Source organism: Mirounga leonina, unplaced genomic scaffold, assembly GCF_011800145.1.
Source record: "Mirounga leonina isolate KUSES-001 unplaced genomic scaffold, KU_Mleo_1.0 Mir_200, whole genome shotgun sequence".
In the NCBI taxonomy this organism is placed as follows: Eukaryota; Metazoa; Chordata; class Mammalia; order Carnivora; family Phocidae; genus Mirounga; species Mirounga leonina.
Genome location: NW_023270503.1, coordinates 3,974,796 through 3,997,485, shown reverse-complemented (window position 1 = coordinate 3,997,485; position 22,690 = coordinate 3,974,796). Strand labels below are relative to the sequence as shown.

General features: G+C 41.0%; 1 protein-coding gene across 2 annotated transcripts in view; it reads right to left on the bottom strand.

Moving 5' to 3' along the window:
* SSH2 (slingshot protein phosphatase 2) overlaps positions 1-22,690 on the bottom strand; it is a 244,279-nt gene that overhangs the window by 11,953 nt on the left and 209,636 nt on the right. For both annotated transcript variants that reach the window (XM_035027658.1, XM_035027659.1), the window contains 3 exons: positions 15,791-15,830; positions 11,932-12,078; positions 8,291-8,491 (listed from right to left, as the gene is read on the bottom strand). In XM_035027658.1, the coding sequence (XP_034883549.1) occupies positions 8,291-8,491; positions 11,932-12,078; positions 15,791-15,830 (388 nt within the window). The remainder of the gene's footprint in view (positions 1-8,290; positions 8,492-11,931; positions 12,079-15,790; positions 15,831-22,690) is intronic.

Genomic DNA, 22,690 nt, shown 5'->3' with positions numbered 1-22,690 from the left:
AAAGATGAGGCTAGTAAATCCACAGAAAAAGGTTTATATGCATAAAGTATAGGCTTCTTCCATAATGATCTTTTGGTAAAACCCATCAAGCTAAGGGGACACCTGGAAAAGCAGGTGGCCTAAAGAAGATCACACACATATATCCATCCTTTGGCTTATTTTATGGAGGGAAGTTCTTTTTTTTAAATTTTATTTATTTGAGAGAGAGAGAGAGAGAGTGAGAGAGTGAGTGAGAGAGAGAGAGAGAGAGAGAGAGAAAGAGAGCACACGAGCAGAGGCAAAGGGAGAGGGAGAATCAGATTCCCCCGCTGAGCAGGGAGCCCCATGCGGGGCTTGATCCCAGGACCCTGAGATCATGACCTGAGCTGAAGGCAGACACTTAACCAACTGAGCCACCCAGGCGCCCCTGTAGAGAAGTTCTGATAGGATGAGATTTCATTTCAAACCATACTAACAAGGGAGCACAGTTCCCAAAGCCCTAGCCAAAAAGAAAAAGGTGGCCCTGTGGCTAGTCAGGATCACCTGCCCAGGAAACAGGTCCCTAGATATGGCATTTAGGGGTGTGGTTTCCACAACTTACAAGTTGGTGAAGAGTTACCTAACTGCAGAGTGTAATGGGAAATAGCCCAAAACAATTTGCCGCAGGCTCAGGGCCACGCCTGCCTGTGAATCTCTGCCGAGTCATGCGCCTGCACTAATGTGAACCCCTGTTTGTTCTCAACTCTGCACCTGCTCTCAGCTCCCCCTGTCTGTCTGCTGCTTGGGTGGGGCTCTCTCTGACTCAGGCCTGAACAGCAGAAGGGTGCTTTTCCGGGTAGGGAACAGGTCATTCTGTTTATGAAGACAGGCTATAATCAATAGCAGGGAGGAAGGTAGGATTTTCACCTTTTCCAAGCTGCATGAACTCCAGCCACCCCTAGGAGGAGACAACATATCACACATCCCAAACAAGTGAGTGACTGGGGGGAGGGGCAAACTGAATGGTTGGATAGGTGGGGCCTGATCACACAGTGATCAACCCAGGCCATGTGCTGCCCTTTAAAGTTTCTTTTATATCTAGATACTCTTGTTTCCTGACCTACATATGGCTGCGTTCTCCAATTTCTAACCCTCACCTATCATGAGGATGTTCAAACCTGCACCAACTCCTCTCAGCCACCATGGCAGGACAATTCCTGTGATGCAAATGATTGGGAAGACATCTCAGGGAGTAGCTGTTCTCACCTTTCTAATAATATAAAGAACAGCTTATCTTACCAGTCAACAGGCAAATGGGATTTTTCATGATCCTAAGAATCTTCCAAAGGATGATTTTTTTTTTTTGAAAGTTTTTATTTATTTATTTAACAGAGAGAGACAGCGAGAGAGGGAACACAAGCAGGGGGAGTGGGAGAGGGAGAAGCAGGCTTCCCGCGGAGCAGGGAGTCCGATGCGGGGCTCGATCCCAGGACCCTGGGATCATGACCTGAGCCGAAGGCAGACGCTTAACGACTGAGCCACCCAGGCGCCCCCAAAGGATGATTTTTTTTAAAAAGTGCCTGCTAATCACTAATCAATCAGGAGGGAATGAGACTGAAATTATGCTAATAGGTACCAACGGTGTATGTTTCAGAAGAAGGGGCTGACATTACAGCTGCCTTGCCCAGCAGGGATTTCCTTCTCTTTCTGGGGGAGATAATCATCAGAAAATATTAGGCCAGAGCTCTGGAATTAAACTGATGACTACTTGTAAAGGAGAAAGACAAATCTCAATCCAAAGATAGGTCTGATCCTGCTACCTTTCTCACTTTTGCAGTAGGGCCTGCAGGGATGGTGGTAGGCAGTGCTTTGACAGAATCAAGAGACTCATTACCGTGGCCTTCAAAGCACTGCTACTCCAGGTGCCCCTTCCTGCTCCTCCCTTCCTCCTCCCACCTCAGAGGTTTTATAGTAAACTCCGTCCTGAATTTTGTGCTTATCATCCTCTTTCTTTATAATGTCATCATGTTTTGTTCTTAATATACTGCTTAGTTTTGCATGTTGTGAACTTACATAAGTTCACAACATGCAAATGTTGTGAAATCATACTCTGTATATATTCTTCTACAACTGCCTTTTGCGTACACTGTTTTTAAGATTCATCAATGTGTGCAGCTGTAATTTCAGGGAGTATGACGAACATACCACAGTTTATTTACCCATCCTATTGATGAAGTTTTGGCTAGTATGAACAGCACTACCATGGACATTCTTGCACTTGGTGCATACTTTGGTTTCTAAAAGATGTTATATACAGGAGCAGAAAAGGTGGGTCACAGGGTATATGTTCACCGTCAATTTTACTCAGTAACACCAAACTGTTTTCCAGTACAGCTTTTTCCCAAGTCTGTTTATTCTGATGCTCTATCACTGGTAGGGATAGATGTAAGACATTGGATCATATTTATTATTTTAAACTGTTAATGTTGAAATTCAACTGACTCCCTCCACCTATTTCAGGTAGGCATCAAGTAAACAAGTTGCCAAAAAGAACTTCAGAGTTGGTTTGTGGCCTGGATGATGCAAAGAAGTCTCAGGTTCTTTTCTCCCTTGAGTGACCTCGGACCTGAATTTGGCCTTTTACTTCATAAATGAACAAGAAGGACATCTAAATGACAGGATACACATGATATCCCATTCTCTTGCCTCCTATTTGCTTGCTTTCTTCTTGTTACATGTTTGGTAAAGCACCAATTTTGTTTGAGAAAGTTACATAGAGGAAAACACTGCTAAAAATGGAGTATCAGGTTATAGTAAAATTAGACTGTTTATGGTTACCTCTTAGGACATTAGTCAGCCTGTAGAAAGGAGAAGAAAGAAAAAGTGGGCGCCTGGGTGGCTCAGTCGGTTAAGCGACTGCCTTCGGCTCAGGTCATGATCCTGGGGTCCCGGGATCGAGTCCTGCGTCGGGCTCCCTGCTCGGCAGGGAGTCTGCTTCTCCCTCTGACCCTCCCCCCTCTCATGTGCTTGCTCTCTCTCATTCTCTCTCTCTCAAATAAATAAATAAAATCTTAAAAAAAAAAAAAAAAAAGAAAAAGCAACAATTGAGTATTCTCTATGTTTTGTCCATGGTTCCTAAATGCTTTAAAATTATTTCACTGAAAAGCTATTAAGGAAATCCTTTAAATCTCAACTGCGATGTGGGTTCATTCTCAGGTTCCCTCCTGCTGGCTGACCACTGTGCACCAGCTAACTAGACGTCAGTGTCTCCACCAGCAAAGCAGGGGAGTGTAACAGACACCTCTGCCTCCCCTGGCCCTGGTGACAGGGGTGTTCAAAGAATCAAAACCGACATCTATGAAGACATGTGGCACGAACTCTCCCTGGCTACCACCCAGTGTTTCTTCTCTGCTGCTTGTATACTGGAACCTAATATCACAGACACATGGTCCAGCTTGCAAATGCCTGAAATCTGAACTTGTCTAATGGAACAAAAATCTGCCAGATACCTGCATGATCAGAGTACAGAATAACAAACACGGCTGTTGGCAGTTTAATGGAGGGTTTCCACACACACACACACACACACACACACAGACACACACACGCCCACCCTCTTCCTGTCTCACTCCCATCCCCCAGCTATAAAAACATAAAAAATAAAATTAGATATGGACAGTATCATTGGCTTTATGATACCCTCTCTTTTAGGTCCAAAGGATTATATTAAATATTAGCCTTCCCTCTTAAAGACATACTGAACTATGCAAAAAGTCCCTTGCATTTCAGATAGGAGGTCACTGTTTGGTCCATAGCCTCACATTCTGATTAAGAGACTGTAACCAACTCATAAACCATTTACAGAGGCCTGGTATCACCTTGGTAAACTTCTCTTCTACCAAGACATCAAAGCACCAAGCAAATACCCTCAAACAGAGGGCTGCGACCTCAAGTTAAGTACCCAGTGCCACTCTAGACAACCATGGGGGCTAAAGAATGCTAGGATCAGGGCTCTATCTTTTTGGGAAAACCACCACATGCTTCCTGACAGAAGATGTGGAATACAAGATCTAAGTATCTCCACAAGAAATGGATTTCTTTGCAGACAGAATGAGTGGAGTTTTTCTAAGGACTTTTCTTCTCCTGGTTACCTAAGCTGTAGAGCTTCAGACAGTTCCAGGAGTCTGGGGCTTCTCTGTTTTTGCTCTTCTAAGCAGGCAGACCTTGGAGTAGCACTCTAGGGCTGGGCAAGAATCTGCTGGGCCCAGTTCACTTGGCAGCTAGCTTGGCAATAGCCTACAAGTGCTGTTTCTTAAAAAAAAAACACCGGAGATCACAGACCGTAATGACTGTATGCCCAGCAGGCACTCCCAGTCTTTTTCCTAACTGGCAGAGGCCTGATTTGGTTTGGGTATTCACTGTTTCATGGGAGTCCTGGCAGTCAGGAGACAGTCTGGAGGGAGGAGCTAAAGGCAGGCCACTTATTCCCCTAGCTTTCTCCCCACAGGGTCACTTCAGGCTGGCTGTGTCCCTTGACTGAAAGTTATTTCTCCTCTCTGAAGGTGCCTCTTTCTCCAGGAGTCTCCTCCCAGGTTCTAGTAACTGCTCCCTCCCTCTTTGGGCCTCGCAGCTATTACCGAACAGCTCTGCTGATGCAAGTCCCTTGATTCTACTACAATCCCACATCTTTATAAAACCCTCCGCAAATAATCCTAATACGAGTATGCTGTTTCTTGTTGAGATCCCGACTGATGGAGGTATTCTACTACTTGCAGTTGAAAGCAGCCTAAGTGATACCCCTAGCACTAGATTCTAGTTCTTAAAATCCAGGAAACATCACAGTACAGGAAATTCCAGGACAACTTCCTATTCTTGTTTCTTTTTTTAAGTTTAATGTATTTGACAGTGAGAGACACAGCGAAAGAGGGAACACAAACGGGGAATGGGAGAGGGAGAAGCAGGCTTCCCGCAGAGCAGGGAGCCCTATGCGGGGCTCGATCCCAGGACTCTGGGATCATGACCTGAGCTGAAGGCAGACGTTTAATGACTGAGCCACCCAGGCGCCTCCCTATTCTAGTTTCTAATGGAGTTAGTGTGCCTGTGGGTGGTGGAAGGCAGTGGTTGGAGGAAGGAGGAAGGAATAAATGGCACATGCATGTACGTGTTTCTGGGTAGCCCTGGAGAAAGAAGATGATGAGAACCATATCAGAATAACCCTTACCAGTATACAGTGTACATTGTTTTTTAAGATATATTTTTAAAGATTTTATTTATTTGACAGAGACAGGGAGAGAGCACAAGCAGGGGGAGCAGGAGAAGGAGAGGGAGAAGCAGGCTCCCCACTGAGCAGGGAGCCCGATGCGGGGCTCGACCCCAGGACCCTGGGATCATGACCTGAGTGGAAGGCAGACGCTTAACGACTGAGCCACCCAGACGCCCCTAAGATTTTCTCTTTAAGTAATCTCTACTCTCAACGTGGGGCTTGAGCTCACAACCTGGAGGATCAAGAGGTGCATGCAGGCTCCTCTGACTGAGCCAGCCAGGTGCCCTCGTAGTGTACATTTATCTATACACATTTTTATTTACAATAACCCTGTGACATAGGGTTCTTTAAAAATTTTTTTTATTTAAACTCAACTAGTATTAGTATTATTAGTTTCAGTGTGACATAGGGCTCTTGATTTTCATATTACAGATGGGGTCAGGTGAGGATCAGAACTGTGAAGTAACTCCTCAAAGTTGCAGCAAGAGGATGAACCAGAGATGGAAACCAGATCTACTGACTCAAATTCTGTGGTTTTCTCATTCCCCAGGGCTTGCTCCTCCCTCCATGAATCAAGCCCAGGAAAGCAGGATAGAACCGAAAGGGAAAGGAAGAGGCAGTGTGATTTGTGGGTTATGCTGCCCTTCTTATCCTCATCTAAGATTTTTCTGAAGTTCCTTTAACATCTAAGAAAAACCACATCCTCTAAAAAAACCCAACCCAACAGCTTGCAGTAGCCTGAGATTCCAGAATAAATACTGAAATTGGCAGGACACATAGTATCCTTGCTCTCAATGGGTCACGTGAGGACACTGCATAGCATCAGTCATGTGTGTGTCTGGGAACATACAATATTTATGTTTCATCTAACCCTCAGATGCCTCTTTCTTGCGCCAAAAAGAACCGCTGTGTCCTACCTTCTGATCTAATCTAAAAATGTCATCAAAATCTGTCCCCCAAGACCTCCAAATTCTTTTTAAGTGGAGGAGACTTGAGTATCCTCCCTGCTTCCTAAAAGAACGGCTCAGATGAAATCATGCCAAGTACTGAGTAAACGGGAGGGTTTTTTTTTTTTTTTAGTGGAAACCATAATGCTATGCTGGGCTGCATTTTCACAAGACTTCGGGGGTGGGAGGGTGGTCCCTCTGCCTGGATAGGCTGGAAGGCTATTTAACATTTTGTTCAGGGGAAACACAGCCCAGATTCAAGAGTCAAGACCAAGTCATGAGACTCACTGGAGTCAAACTCTGGCACCAGCCCCAACTGCTTCTAGGCAGCTGTGCCTTCATATGAACAAAACCACCTAGAACATGCACACATGGAAAAATTAAAGCAAGATCTAGCACTCTACAGAACTTCAGCATGTGGCATCTCAGGAAATTGACCCTTAAACCCAGTTTAATATGTGAATCTCTTTCCTTGAGAGCAGGTGAACGTGGCTTTCACCACCAATGAGGTAAAATAATAAATACTCATTTTTTTTTTTTTTAAGATTTTATTTATTTGAGAGAGAGAGAATGAGAGACAGAGGGCATGAGAGGGAGGAGGGTGAGAGGGAGAAGGAGACTCCCTGCTGAGCAGGGAACCTGATGTGGTACTTGATCCTGGGACTCCAGGATCATGACCTGAGCCGAAGGCAGTCACTTAACCAACTGAGCCACCCAGGAGCCCCTTATAATTACTCACTTTATAACCAATTACCAAATTATTCCTGAAATGAGTAGTTCTTATTGATACAGGAAGATGTTCAAGATCTACTACTGGGTAGACAGAGAAAGACAAATACTGAATGGTATCACTTATATGTGTCATCTAAAAAAGCCATACTCAGAGAAATAGAGAATAAAGTGGTGGTTACTAGGGGGTAGAGAATGGGGGAAATGGGGAGGTGTTGGTCAAAGGGTATAAACTTCTAGTTACAAGATTAAAATGTTCTAGGGATCTAATGTAAGATGGAGATTATAGTCCATAATACTGTATCACATACTTCTGAATGTTGCTAAGAGAGATCCTAAATATTTTCACCAAGAAAAAAGAAACAGTATGTGAAGGAATGGAGGTGTTAGCTAATGCTGCGGTGATAATCAGTTTGCAATATATAAATGCATCAGATCAACACACTGGACATCTTAAATTTATACAATGTTATACGTCAATTCTATCTCAGTAAAGCTGGGGGGAAAAGGATGGTTAAGTGAGGGCTAACTGTAGTGTAACTGTTCAATATACATTGCTACAGTTTAAAAAAAAAAAGGAAGACCAGTTATTGGGTGAAGAGGTAGGCTGAAGAATAGCTTTTGTGAGAAAACATCCATCAATATATGGGGTAAGAGTCAGACCTGGAGAAACATGCAAGATAATGTCGATTACTGTGGGCATTGAATTTATAAATGATTTTTCTCTCTGTGTTTTCTGCATTTCTGCAAAGCATATATACACATATATATAAAGCATATATATACATATATATAAAAGCATATATATACACATATATATATACATATATATATAAAAAGATTAAAAGATTTTTAAAAGAAGAGAGTTATTTCCAGGAAGTGCCTTCATACCCCAAATCTGATGTGTCATATGACCAAAATTTTGGAGAAGGCTCACTGAAACCAAGCACTGATAAAAAATGATGCTTAAAACAGCACCACGTGCTTCTTAAATTTTATTTTCTTTTACAGAACAGGCCAAAAAATTTTCTAACAACTTCATCTATGCTTAGCATTCCTTTGGGATCAGTAAGTATCCATTTTGATAAGGCAGCTGTATCTGGCCTTAGAAGATGTTGAGAAATGTTTACGATAATCAGAACCTACTTGGGAAAGTAAGAGAACAGTATGTCCAGCTTTTAGTTTAAATGTCTTTAGTTTAAACACCTGACCTTCCATACTATTCTTAAATGCTTGTACTTGTTTTTTAAAATCTAGATTGACAGATATTTCAATTTTCAAAATGTATCACACATCCAGATTAGGCTGAGAACTAGCTGCGGGGAAGGACATTTTACCTTGCCCCAGGGAGCGTAACGGAGGGAAAATCTCAGAAAGTCACTGAAGGACTCACCTTGCCAGCAAGATCCCCTGGTACTCTTCCAGTTGCCTCATGAAGCTGGGGTTGGGCTTGGTCACCGTTCGCCTCTCCTTCACGTAGTCATAGGCCCGGTCCAGATTCCAGCCATACTCCTTCATTGCATAGGCAATCACGGTGGAGGCTGAGCGACTCACCCCCATTTTGCAGTGCACAAGGCACTTGGAGCCATGTTTCCTATGTCGGGGTTGGAGGTCAGGGGAAAAACGCAGTAGTAGTGCATTTTAAAAGCTACGTTCTACATGTTTCCAAGTCTCCGCTCGCCTTTCCATTTTCTTTCAAACCATCCCCCCGTAGTGTACTTGTATATATCTGTAGTCAAATGTGAGGGGAGGGGAGGCAATTCTAGTGTACTCAAACAATAGTCAATGTTAATATCGATCCTTTTAAATTAATTCAGCAAACATTTACCAGGCAATCACTGTTGTAAGACAATGGGCAAGGTTTCTCTGCCTCCTCCCAGTGGAGGCAAAGAAAAGTAAATCTTCCCTAAATGGTAGGGTTCAGTGGGAGAAAGAGATAATTAAAACGCAAAATGGTAATTGCAATGAGTGTGAAGGGAGAATTTTCAATTTCGAGACTGGACCCCATTTTGCGTATCTGGAGGTGCATGTTCCAAGGCTGGCACAGTCTTGAGTTACAAGTGTGACAGTGATTCATCTAATTTATCCAAATGTTCTGAGTTGCTTCCAGTTCAAGTTCCAGTAAGGGTTCTGTCCCTGGAGGAAAGTACAAACCAAATAAAACTAACCCTCCTCTTTACTCAGATGTAGTCCTACCTATCACTTTTCAAACCACCACCACCATGTTCTGTCTAGGGACTGGCTAGACAATCCGTGGAGTTGGGTGGGACCACGTGATGCACCACGAGGCTTTCTCAGTGAGGAGGGTGGAGTGAGTAACTACCTGTTGTTGTTTTAATGGGGTGGAAGAAAGAGAAAGCAAAGTTACCATGAAGTGACTGTAAGAAACAAAGCAAACCCTGTGGTCTCAAGGTGCCAGAGCTCATTGCTTTGGATATGAACGTGACTCAGTTATGCTATGCTAATTCTGCTAATGACACGGTGTCTGGCACAGAGTAAGCCTTCAAATATTTACTAAATGTATGAACAAACTTATGGATCTGCTGTTAGATCTGTCAGCTATAAGTAAAAATATTTTAAAATCTGGAAAAAAGAATGGTTACTCTTTTCACTAGAGTACATGGGCTAAAAATCCTTCCCATGTGGCTAGTCCAATAAATTAAAAAAAATGTACATCAGCCTAAGAGGGGAAATCTACTCATTCACTCACTCACTGTATTACAGTAAACAAGCTTCCTTCCAGAGGCTTATAACTCTTCTGCTGGAGATAGACACACAAGAAAGAGTTAAGTACAATGAAAGGAAGGCATGAGGTTATGTGCCAAAATGAGAGGAATGAGGTTATGTGCCAGATAAGTGATAGGAATTCAGAGAATGATCTGCAATAATCAAAACAGTCTCAAAAGGAAGGTGAGATTAACCTCCTACCCATCATTTAGATGCGAAATTCTGGAGTCCTTAGGTTAATGAAGGTGTGTGTCTCTGCGTGCTTAGATGATCCCAAAAGACTAGGACATTTTTGTTTTGTTTATGGCACCATAACTTTAGACTACAGTGCACAGTGACTCAGATATAAGTTCAGACATGTGCTCTATATTTTCCCATCAAGCTCTGACATCAAATTTCAAGTCTATACCCGCAGGCATGCAAGGTGCTCACAGGTGGACAATTTTAAGAAAAATACAGTTATGAAATCCACCCCCATAAAAGCATTTCTTCATTTTGAATGGGGCTTTTTCAGTGGATGGTTTCTAATTCACATATTGAAGGATCTGAAGTCAGTTCAGAATATCCAATTTCATCTTTCAGTTTCAGCCACACACCCCCCACCCCTCCTGCCCCTCCCCGTGCTGGGTTGTCTAGATTAAGCCTGGTCCTGGTGTTTCAGGAATCCTAAACCCACCCATCTGTAGGTCGAGTCTGGAACTCAGGGCCCTGATCAGGATGAAACACATGAGGTGCCTGGTGCCATTTAAAGAGGCGCTCACTCTCAGATGCTGACTTACACTCGCATGAGCCCAAGCAGGACGGCCTGCTCACATGTACCCTGCATGCCTCACATATTTTACCTCAAGGCTGAAACTGGCCTTTCCTTTCACTGGGACTGGGGCATCACCTGAACTCTAGCCTCTTTGGCTGTGATCCTCACAACATGCCTAGTCTTTTCCGGTCTCCCTTCCTTAAGGAACTAGACTATTCCTAAATACTTGATGGACTCTGGAATAAGACATGATCTTAGGTTCAAGTCCTATCTTCACCACTTGTTACTTAACTTCTCTGAACCTCATCTCTATAGTCTGTCCCTATCTGTACAAAAGGATGACAGTATATGCCTCTCTGGATTCTAGAAAATATTACATGAGAGAATAAAGTGTAAAGTACCTGACACACAGTAAGCATGCCATGAGAGGTATTATTGAGAACAATTTAATAACAGGCTTCAAGAATATAAAACACTCTTCCAGGTGCTAGCTAGAGACTGAGAACATGGGCTCAAAGCTAGGAGGATTCAGGGTAACTAAGACGAAGAACTTCTTGACTATGGAGGTCCTGAAGAAAGATGTGGAATCATTGCTGAAGGAGGGCTTTAAAAATGAGAAGTGCTTCTCATCTGCCAGGGATGATTTGAATGTGGTCCCATCAGAGGGGTAGCATGGCTAACATGCTCATTTATGGCTCCTTCTATTGAAGGAATACACAGGATTGGCAAGGAAATCCCCAGGGACTTAAAAAAACCCAGCGCAGACATACTAATACTAATTAACACTAAACATTAAATTAATACTTTTAGTTTCACTAAAAGGACCAATTCAGGGCACCTGGGTGGCTCAGTTGTTAAGCGTCTGCCTTTGGCTCAGGTCGTGATCCCAGCGTCTTGGGATCGAGCCCCACATTGGGCTCCCTGCTCCGCGGGAAGCCTGCTTCTCCCTCCCCCACTCCCCCTGCTTGTGTTCCCTCTCTTGCTGTGTCTCTGTCAAATAAATAAAATCTTTAAAAAAATAAAATTAAATAAAAGGACCAATTAATTTAAAGATGAAATCAACAGAATGGCCAGAGGAAAATTTCACTGCTTAGAGTACCGTAAGAGTAAAGTAAAAGAAAGAGAAAAGATTTCCAAAGCTCACTAAGTTTCCCTTCTGGTCTTCGGAAAGGACTCAGTATCCCACCCACCTGGAGTAATTTCTGTTCTCTCCCTTTCACATGTCCCCTTTGGCAACTTAGCACTTCCTTCAGAACATCTTCCTTCTGTCACTCTTACTGTGTTTGCAGCAGCTTCAGTTTGTGTGCCCTCATCTTGTGCTCAATGGAAAGAGTCAACAGGGGATTCATTCTTCCAGGGGTTTCATCTACTTACAGGGAAAGTATGAAGTCACTAGTCAACTTTTCCCCAGGATTAAGGAACCTCAGCCTCCTTTTTTTCTTTAATTCCTTCTCCCAGAGTACAGACAGTAAGCCATCTACAGCTCTCAGGCCCAGCCGTGTGTGGTGCAGGGGGAACATGGGTCAGAGCATGTGTGTGGGACCATTACTCACTTTGCTTTAGAGATGAATTTGTAAGTGTCATTCCAGTAAGCCAGGAGATCCGTTGCCTCTTCATCATATACTCGGATGTTATGATACTCAAAGACTCCTGGGAAGAAGTTATCTATCTCTCGAGTGACATTCAAGATATACCGTACCCTGCAAGGAAACCAAGGGAGAGTATGTGCTCTACTACTCAGGCTAAATCCAATTCCAGCACTGTTTTTCGTATTTAAAATTTGTTTGCTCCCTAGGTTGAAATAAAATACTAAAATATTGAAGAAAGCTAAATAACTAAAGAGACTATATACTTATTTAGTAGAGAAACTAAATAACAGAATCCAGGACATACCTGGGCACCAACGAATTACTGAGAGAAAAGCTGTCTACCAAGTTCAACATCTAAATTCCATTTTCAGTTTATGTACAGTTATACAATCTCATCTTTGATAGTCTTTTGAAAATATGCCTTGTATTTTACTTCAAAAGAATCCAAGGTCCATGATCTGACAATTTCTCTTCAGTTGATAAAATTACCAGAAACATAATTTATTCTTTGGAAGTCATTTCTATTAAATCAGACTATTAACATCTACCTCAAGAAACAAAAACCAACAAAATAGGAAAGGGAAAAATTTCCTCCTATCTTTCTGAATGCTAGATTTTGCTCTGTTACTCTCTGTAAACTACAAGAAAGGCAAAAGAGGCGAGGGCTGGGAGGGTCAGAGGGAAGTTGGACCCAAAACTCTTGTCACTCTCTAGGCTGAAGTCCTGGCTGCCAGAGCAGCAGCTGTGTCTGAGAGTTCTCCCATACCCAGAGGCTTGCAGAGAAGGGTTTCTGTATCACAAATTTCTTCTGCTGTCTCTCTCACTATACAATTTCAATAAATGCCTGGGTTTAATTTGCCAAATGGTTATCTTTTCTCAGTGCTGTGTGGACTTGGACATCACTGGAGTTTACTCCAACAACACAACACAGACTCACTTATTTCTCTCTGCAGAAGCTGCTTCCCTCTTGAAACTACACATAGCGTTCTTACAAACCCAATCTGAAGTCAGAGAAATGACTACAGAAAGGGAGAGCCATAGTTAACCCATTTTGTGGTTAAGGTCAAGAGACCAAAATTTTTCTGAAACATGATCTGAATATGTTTTAACTTTGCATCAAAGTCCATTACTAGGAAGGATTTTTTTTTCTCTTTTTAATTTAAAAACCAAGCACATGTAATTGTGGAAAACAGTACATGAAGTTACTCTATGACCCAGCATATTCCTCTCCTAGGTATAAACCCAAGAGAAATGAAAAATAAGTCTACCCCCAAATTTGTACATGAATGGTCACAGCAGTATTCATAATAACTAGAAAGTGGAAACAACTCAAATGTCCATCAACTGACGAATGAATAAATAAAATGTCGTATTTCCAAACAATGGAACATTATTTGGCAATAAAAAAAAGGAATGAAGTACTAACAGATGCTACAACATTGATAAACCTTGAAACTATAATGTGAAGTGGAAGAAATCACTCTTAAAAGAGCACATATTATATGATTCCATTTAAATGAAATGTCCAGAATACGTAAATCTATAGAGACAGGAAGTAGATTAGTAGTTTCTAGAAGCTGGGGGGAGAAGGGAAATGGGGGTGACTGTTAAAGGGTACAGAATTTCTTTTTGGCTTGAAAAATGTTCTAAATTAATTATTGCACAACTCTCTAAAAATAATAAATATCACTGAAGTGTACATTTTAAATGGGTGAACTGTATGTGAATCATATTTCAATGAAACTGTCAAAAGGAAAGCACACTTCTCTTATTTAAAATAAACATGAATAACCTCCCACCTTTAATCCCATACTTTAATACTGGATTATGATAGGACAAGGCTTCCCAAACCTATTTATTACAGAACCCCTAGGCAGCCACTACCAATTGAAATTAGCACTCCTTGAAACTTCTTTGACATCTCTATATGGAGGAGCGCTTTACTTGGGGTGCTAAAGTCAGTAGATTGGGTGAAAATGGCCTTATTGCCAAAATTAGACTTTAAAGTCCCTTAAATCATCCACCAGGGGCAGTGTATGTGTTTTGTAACTATAATTCTTAATTCCACAAGATTTAAGAACCAGTGAATTTATGAAACAAGATCTAAGTAGATGTTTGAGCATCTGCCTATACTGTCTTTTAAGACAAATCCATCTGCGTTTTATAATTTAGCATTATAAGTAGTAAATGAGATGAACAGGTATCATCTCCAGCGGGGGGGGTTAGCAGTCAAAGTGCATGTGCGCACGATGTAATTTCAATGCATTTGGCAAGCACTGGCTGTATCAAATCTCAGATTTCATATTAAACACTGTATTACATGCTAGTTTCTGGCAAGTCACAGTCAATTTTTCTATCGTCCCTTCACATTTACTGAGCACCCTCTTGGTAATAAAACTTTGAGCTCGGTAGAGGTACGTTTTACACAAAACTAAGATACAGTCTATTTTCAAGAACTCTAGACTCAATCCTAATCAACTTAAAATTTCCAAGTTCTATTTATTTTCATATCTTAAATTAAGTAACCAGATTCACGTCCCCCTTCTCCCCAACCCAAGAACTCTTTGTATAATTCTCTGGCTTAAATCTTGCTCAAAGTTCATTTTAGCAATTATGACATACCTTTCTTTTGAAGGAAAGGTAGGGAGTATGCATCTAATCATGCTAAAGATAACCAGAAGAGGTTGGCTTACAGCTGAGAAAACAGGCAGCCAGCAACTAGCCATCACTGCTTCTGGGTTTCAGTAGGTCTTATCGCTGTCCACGATTAAGAGTTAGCATGGCCAACTTCAATGAAAAATTTAGGCATTAGCTAAGAAGTAAAAAGGGAAGAAGAATGGCAGCCTTTTGCTTGCTGAATGTTCATGGTGGTCTCAACAGCTACAATCAAACTCAATAACCATGTTGCTTAGGGGCACATTTCTTAATACAAAGTAGGTATTCTTGTTCAATTTCAGAAGCTTGTCCACTTTATATTTATAACCTACTTAGATTTCAAGCACCTTACTAAAAAAGGATAGGGACTGAGTCTTATTTTTCTTTGGATCTCTAGTATCTAGCACTGTACCTGGCTCACAGAAGATGGTCAATAAATGTTGAGTGGATAGCTGTGAACCCAACATATGTAGCTCTGTGTACTCTTATATAAAAATAGGAACCAAAGGCAAAACTATGGAGGCAGTAAAAAGATCAGTGGTTGCCAGGAGTGGGGGTGGGAATAAATGGGCAGAACAGAGGATTTTTAAGGCAGTGAAAATACTCTATGACACCATAATGATGGATGCATGATACTATACATTTGTCCAAAGCCAAAGAATGTACAATACTGACAGTGAACTATAACGTAAATATGGACTTTGCATGATTATGACGTTATCAATGATGGTTCATCAATTGTAACAAATGCACCACTCCAGTGGGGATGGTGATAATGGGGAGGGGGGCTATGCATGTGTGGGGGCAGAGGTATATGGGAAATCTCTGTACCTTCTCCTCAATTTTACTGTGCATCTTAAATTGCTCTAAAAACAAACAAAAGGAACCAATAACTACATTTGTTTTAAACAGCAGAAAAGGCATGCACGTTTCTTTTGGAAAGCCTTTCCACTGAAACAGTAGCTCTTTCTTGGAAGCTGTGTGTGGGGGAGGATGAAAACAGTGGGAGAATGGCCACTTAACTTTTTATTAGATTACACCTGATTACAATCAACTGGAAGCAACTCTTAGGCTTAAAGTTACTCACTGACACCTATATGACAGGAAAAAGTAAAAAAGAACAGTGATTTCTGTCAGGGGGATAAAAGCAATTGCTCTGTGTGCTTACCCTCGGTTCTGTAAATCCTCTAAATTAGAGGCATTCCATTCTGGGGGGGGGGGGGGGGGGGGGGGAAGAAAAAGATTAGGGAGTATTAGCAAATGAACAAAATACAATGCTTGTAAAGAAGTCCCATGAAGGAAGAAGCAGAGCCAGTAACATCTACCACGGTTCCTTTCAATAGGTCAGGTACTTTATACATGATCACATTTAGTTTTTACAAGTGATAGGATAAGAAAGTTATCTTCATTTTTACAGATCAGAAAACCAGCCCTCATAGAATTCAAATAATTTTTGCTCAAGATCACTTGCTGGAAAACTGTCTTTGATTATCCTCCAATCTAAGGTAAATGTCATCTGTCTTCCTTGTTTATAGTACTCTGATACTTGTATATTTATGTGCTTATTTATTACCTCTCTCCTCCACTATAAAATATAAGCTTCTTGAGGATAGCAACCAGATCTCTTGTTCCCTAAGGACACCCTGAACAGTGCCTGGCATTTGGCAGGTATTCAGTTATAAACATTTGTTAAATGAACAAAGTGGCATTATTATAAATTAAACCTAGATTTCATTCTAAAGCCCATATTCTTTTTAGTGCCTTATGTTATATCCAGAGAGAGTGAAATAGCAGCTTCTGTTAAACAATGGAAACATGATATACAACATTTAAAGAAGGAAGAGCTGTACAGATTATCTGAAAGATCTATCATTTGTTAATATTTTACCATATTTGCTTTCTCTCTCCCCTTCCCTTTCTTTGAATATGTTATCATACTTTCTTCCCCTGAGCCATTTGAAAGTCATCTGAGTAATCATGACACTTCAATATTTGATCATGTATTGCTTATGAACAAGAACATTCTCCTATTTCCATTTTTACAACTAAGAAAGAAAACACTAACGCAATGATAGCCTAATACATTATCAATATTTGAAATTCAAAAACTGTCCTCTCAAAACTGTCCTTTATATTCATCCAATCAAGAATCATACTTTGCGGGGCGCCTGGGTGGCTCAGTTGGTTAAGCGTCTGCCTTTGGCTCAGGTTGTGATCTTGGGGTCCTGGGATCTAGCTCTGCGTCTGGTTCGCTGCTCAGTGGGGAACCTGCTTCTCCCTCTCCCCCTGCTACTCCCCCAGCTTGTGCTCTCTCTCTCATATAAATAAAAATCTTTAAAAAAAAACACCATACTTTGTATTTAGTTTCCATGTCTCTTTCTCATTTAATCTGGTCTTGGACAGTCCATCCCAACTTTATTTTGGTTTTCATGATATTGACATTTTTGTTGACTACAGGTCTGTAATCTTGGAGAACTCATCACAATCTGGATTTGTCTATTTGTCTCCTGATAACTAGATCCAGGTCAAAATTCTTGGCAAGAATAATATAAGGATAGTATTGTGTATTTCCTATTGCATCAAATCTTGAGGCACATAACATCCATTTGTCTCATTGTCATGCTGAACTTGAATTTTTTTTTTTTTTTAAGATTTTATTTATTTATTTGAGAGAGAGAGGATGAGAGACAGAGAGCAGGGTCAGAGGGAGAAGAGACTCCCCGCCAAGCAGGGAGCCCGATGCGGGACTCGATCCTGGGACTCCAGGATCATGACCTGAGCCGAAGGCAGTCGCTTAACCAACTGAGCCACCCAGGTGCCCCCTGAACTTGAATTCTTGGTAGGTACCTTTGTATCTGCCACATCCCACTATTGTTAAGGTTTCTTTACAATTAATTAGTAATCTTTAGGTATTAGTGATCTTTGAAGTCAGGTGAATATCCTGTTTCACAATAATCTTTTACCCTATGGTTTTAGCATCAACTGCTGACCTTGTCCAAATAAATTATTTTACGGGACGTTGACAAAATGGTGGTTTTCTAATTCTATCATTCCTCCTGCATGGGAGCTGGCATTCTTCTTTGTAAAAGAGAGCTTCACCTAGTCATTCCTTCCACACTCTGAATGCCACTATGAGTTCTTGAATTGTTTTTGTATTTAGAATGTTATATAATCCATTACCATTTTTTTTCCCTGACACTCAAATTGTCCTGAATTTGATCAGTGGGAATCTCTTCAAGCAGGCAAGCTCTTTTTGATATGACCCCACTAGTTTTTGAATATTTCTTTGCTTTCTGGCATAAGAAGTTGTTCCAGATTCACTTTGTGAGTGGAATTAGCGATTTCCCCAAGGAACCCTGGTTTCTTTTAGCCAAGAATGATATTTTGCAATCAAAACCTGGACATTAATTAGATATGCTCACAAATATTGGGTGTTACTGCTTCTAAACTTTTCAGTGAACAGATCTAGGAAATACTTGAAAAAAAATATTGAGTTTACAGGAGCACCCAGGTGGCTCAATCAGTTGAGCCTCCAATTCTTGATCTCAGCTCAGGTCTTGACTTCAGGATCATCAGTTTGAGCCCCATATTGTTGACTCTCTTTTTTGTGCCAGGCATGAGGCTAGATATTTGTGCAATCTGATCTGTTTCTATAAGGAGAGAGTAATGAACCGTATCAGGTAGGTATTCATGGAAGGCCATTGGGATAGGCCATGGAAGGCCCCTGGATTAGACAATTAGAAATGGTCATTAGTAACATTAGCAAGAGTGATGAGGGCAGAAATCACAGTGCTGTAGGCTGAGACATATGGGAAATGAGGAATCAGAGGAAGTATTAGATTATATTTCTATGAATCTTGGGAAGGGAAGGGAAGAAAGGAGTGTCTGGAAGAGAATTCAGGATGGAAAGAGGGTTTTTCCACTTTAATATGGGAGAAACTGGTGTTTTTTTTGTTTTTTGTTTTTTTTTGTCGGGGACTGGGGGTTGGAATGGGAACTCATAAACAATAGAAACTTACTTCTCATAGTTCTTTGGCTAAAAAAATTGAATTTACACTGGTACCTCCAATTCAAAGTTAACACAAGGTTCTTCCTTTCTTTCTTGTCCCTTTGTCATCAATTTTATCTCCCTCTTCCACAGTGATAACCTTGGTTTCCAACAACTCATTAACTCTATTTACAAAATAACTTCAACATTACTACACCAATATCACAGCCAATTACAAACCTATTAAGTTCAAAATTTCTTTGCAGTTTTTTTTCTCTTCCCATGAAGAGGTTCAACCAGAATATTATGCTCAAAAGTTATTTAAATTAATTTCCTTCTTTTTAAAATAATTTTTTAAAAGATTTTATTTATTTATTTGGCAGAGAGAGCCACAGCAAGAGAGGGAACACAAGCAGGGGGAGTGGGAAAGGGAGAAGCAGGCTTCCCGCTGACCAGGGAGCCCGAAGCAGGGCTCGATCCCAGGACCCTGGGATCATGACCTGAGCCGAAGGCAGACGCCCAACAACTGAGCCACCCAGGCTCCCCTAAAATAATTAAAAAAAAATATTTATTTACTTGAGAGAGGGCGAGAGCAAGAGAGAGCACAGAGGGAGAGGGAGAAGCAGACTCCCCACAGAGCAGGGAGCCCCACGGGGGACTCGATGATCCCAGGACCCAGAAATCATAACTTGAGCTGAACTCAAGAAACTTGAGTTCACTTAACCTACTGAGCCACCCAGGCACCCCGAATTAATTTCCTTCTGTGAAGTTATCCATTTGCTATATATTTGGGTTCACTTGCTCCTGTTTGTATTCAACTTTAGGGTGTGCTTTTCCCATTTGATTCTGAATATGCAAAACTTTCATAAGATTGAAAGTCAAAAGTTTATTAAAAATTAAACTTGAAGTCTCACTCAGTTCACTTCAATCCCTAAGGGTAACCATTTTCATTAGTTTCTGGCTTATTCTACCTATGTTCTATTTTGAAAACAACAACAACAACAAGAAATATATCCTTATTACCATTTCTTACTTACATAAAAGTAGTATACTACATATACTTTTGTTCCTCACTTGCTTCACTTTACAATATATCCTCAGAACCACTCCATATCACAGTTCACAGAGGTCTTCCTTATTCCTTCTTACACCTATTAGCACTTCACTGGATAGTGATAGAATAGTTTATTCAACTAGTCTTCTATGAATGTTGTTTCGTATTTGTGGAAGTGAGGTTGCTGGGTCAAGGGCCAATGCACAGTTTTGTTAGACATTGCTAAACTCCCCTCCACAGAGACTGAAACAATTCTGCATTCCCACCAACAATGTATGAGAGTGTCACTTTCTCCACAGCTTTGCCAACAAAACGTGTGGTTAAGCTTTTGAATTTTTGCCAGTTTGATAGGTGTGAAATGCATCTCAGTGTAATTTCAATTTGCATGTTTCTTAAGAGTAAAAGTGAGCAACTTTTCAATGTTTCAGGTCCATTTCCTTTCTTCTTCTTTTTTTTTTTAAAGATTTTATTTATTTATTTGACAGAGAGCACAAGTAGGCAGAGCGGCAGGCAGAGGGAGAGGGAGAAGCAGGCTCTCGCTGAGCAGGGAGCCCAACGCAGAGCTCGATCCCAGGACCCTGGGATCATGACCTGAGCCGAAGGCAGCTGCTTAACCGACTGAGCCACCCAGGTGCCCCCTCAGGTCCATTTTCTATCTTTGGACTCTCTCTTCATTCTCTTTTGAAAAGGCAAACATTTAAAAGTAGGAATTTACCTATTTTAGAATTATGCATTAAATGGAATTTAGCATTAGAAGACTCAGGTTCAAGTCCCAACTTCCCACTCTACTGTGGGGGCACTGGGGAAACTGCTTAACCTCTCTGTCTTTGCTTTCCTTATCTGTAAAATGGAACACTCTTCCCACCCTAGTCCTATATACCTAAATGGGTACCTTCTCAAATCACAGATAGAAAGTTTTTACTGATCTCTTCTGCCATGTGAAAGTACAAAGAAGTCTATGACCCAGAAGATGGTCCTCACCTGACCGTGCAGGTACCCTGATCTCAGATTTTAGCCAAAGAACTATAAGAAATAAGCTTCTGTTGTTTGAGTTCCCATTCCAACCCCCAGTTCCCAACAAAAAACAAAACAAAACAAAAAAACAAACCAGTTTCTCCCATATTAAAGTGGAAAAACCCTCTTTCCATCCTGAATTCTCTTCCAGACACTCCTTTCTTCCCTTCCCTTCCCAAGATTCATAGAAATATAATCTAATACTTCCTCTGATTCCTCATTTCCCATATGTCTCAGCCTACAGCACTGTGATTTCTGCCCTCATCACTCTTGCTAATGTTACTAATGACCACTTCTAATTGTCTAACCCAGGGGCCTTCCATGGCCTATCCCAATGGCCTTCCATGAATACCTACCTGATACGGTTCATTACTCTCTCCTTACAGAAACAGATCAGATTGTACAAATACCTAGCCTCATGCCTGGCACAAAAAAGAGAGTCAACAAATGTTTATTAAATGAATGATCAAATAAGTAAATGAAGCACTCTGAAAACTGTGTTATGCAAGCAGTATCATCACAATACAAGTGATAATGTTACTTAATTTGGCTGTTGAACTGAGAGATACAGATCAAGGATGCTGTGAAGTTCCATTTAGGAAAAGGACAGTAACTGATGGACAACTGATCTTTTCTACAGACCCGGGCTCAGCTGACTTGCTTTCAAAAAATATGGAAGGTTCTGAAGGCTCTGTGCTCAACCTTTGAAAACAAGCTGCCGCACCAAAGAAAGAGGTAAGAACTATAAAGAACCTCAAGGAGACAGAAGCCAGGCAATAAGGGTTGAGAGGCTAAATTGTAGCCAGGGAAATGTGACCACTTCACTTCTTAATTTAGAAGTTTAAATCCTCTGTGGAACTTTGTCCAGCTAGATGGAAATAACCCTTACATGATGGGAAAAGTCCATGGTTTTCATCTACCTGTCTGGAGAAAATTCAACCTGACAATCTGAAATGGCACATATCCAGAAACAAAATAAATTAAAAGCTTTGGCTACTGACTTAGTGAAGTCCGTATAACATGACTCGGGCTGTGCTTAGGGCTGCTTCAGGTTCAGCCTGAAAGGAAGAACTGGAGTCAACAGTGTGTAATTACTTTTCTGCCCTCAATATAAATGCTATGCATATTAGCCCCCTGGGCCCTCCAAAGACTCAGTCATTTTTTTTTTCCCCCTCTCCATGCTTCTCAGGCTTACAATGACACAATTCCATGGGGTTTGTCACTATGTTCTATATAATTATGCAAAGCATATTCTAATCTTACTGAAGTGTAAAATGAAATCTTGGGACTATAACACATTTTTAAGTAAGTTCCTTTCCATCTTTCACTCTGGTTCCCCTACACTGTGCCATAGCCCAGAAACCCATGTGACTAATTTCTTTCTTTCTTTTAATTTTTTGAAGTAGGCTCCACGCCCAAAGTGGGGCTTGAACTCATGACCCTGAGATGAAGAGTCGCATGCTCTACTGACAGGGCCAGCAAGGCACCCCCATATCTTCTTCATCATATCATACCTACAGCCTGAATACTGAGTCATATTATGGTGGCAACCAGGCACAAGAGCTCTATTAATTTTTCCTTCTGAGAAAAGTTCACGCTACACATCTTCAGTTGATGTACAAAATCATGAATAATTAAAATAGCCCATTTGATTTAAGTCTGATCTATTTACATATCCTCCATTCTCTGCACCTATAGAAGTAACTACCAATTTGAGGCTTAATTTTTCTTTGAAAAGGAAACATTATTCTTTAATGTCAAATATTAAAAAAGATAACCATCAGCAATAAAAATCGACTAGTTTTTTATTAATGAACAACATTATTGGTTGTGTCCAATATTCCTGTGTTTCCCTTGTTCAACTAAGAAAGCTGCCTGCTTTTCAGCAAAGGGTCTCTGTTCATATTTAGCTTTTTCTCAGCCAAACTGGACAACCTCCAGTAGAACTGCTGATATTGAGACTTGGTTGGGCAAAGGCTTCCAGCTCAGAGAAGTGGTACACTCTTAAGGGT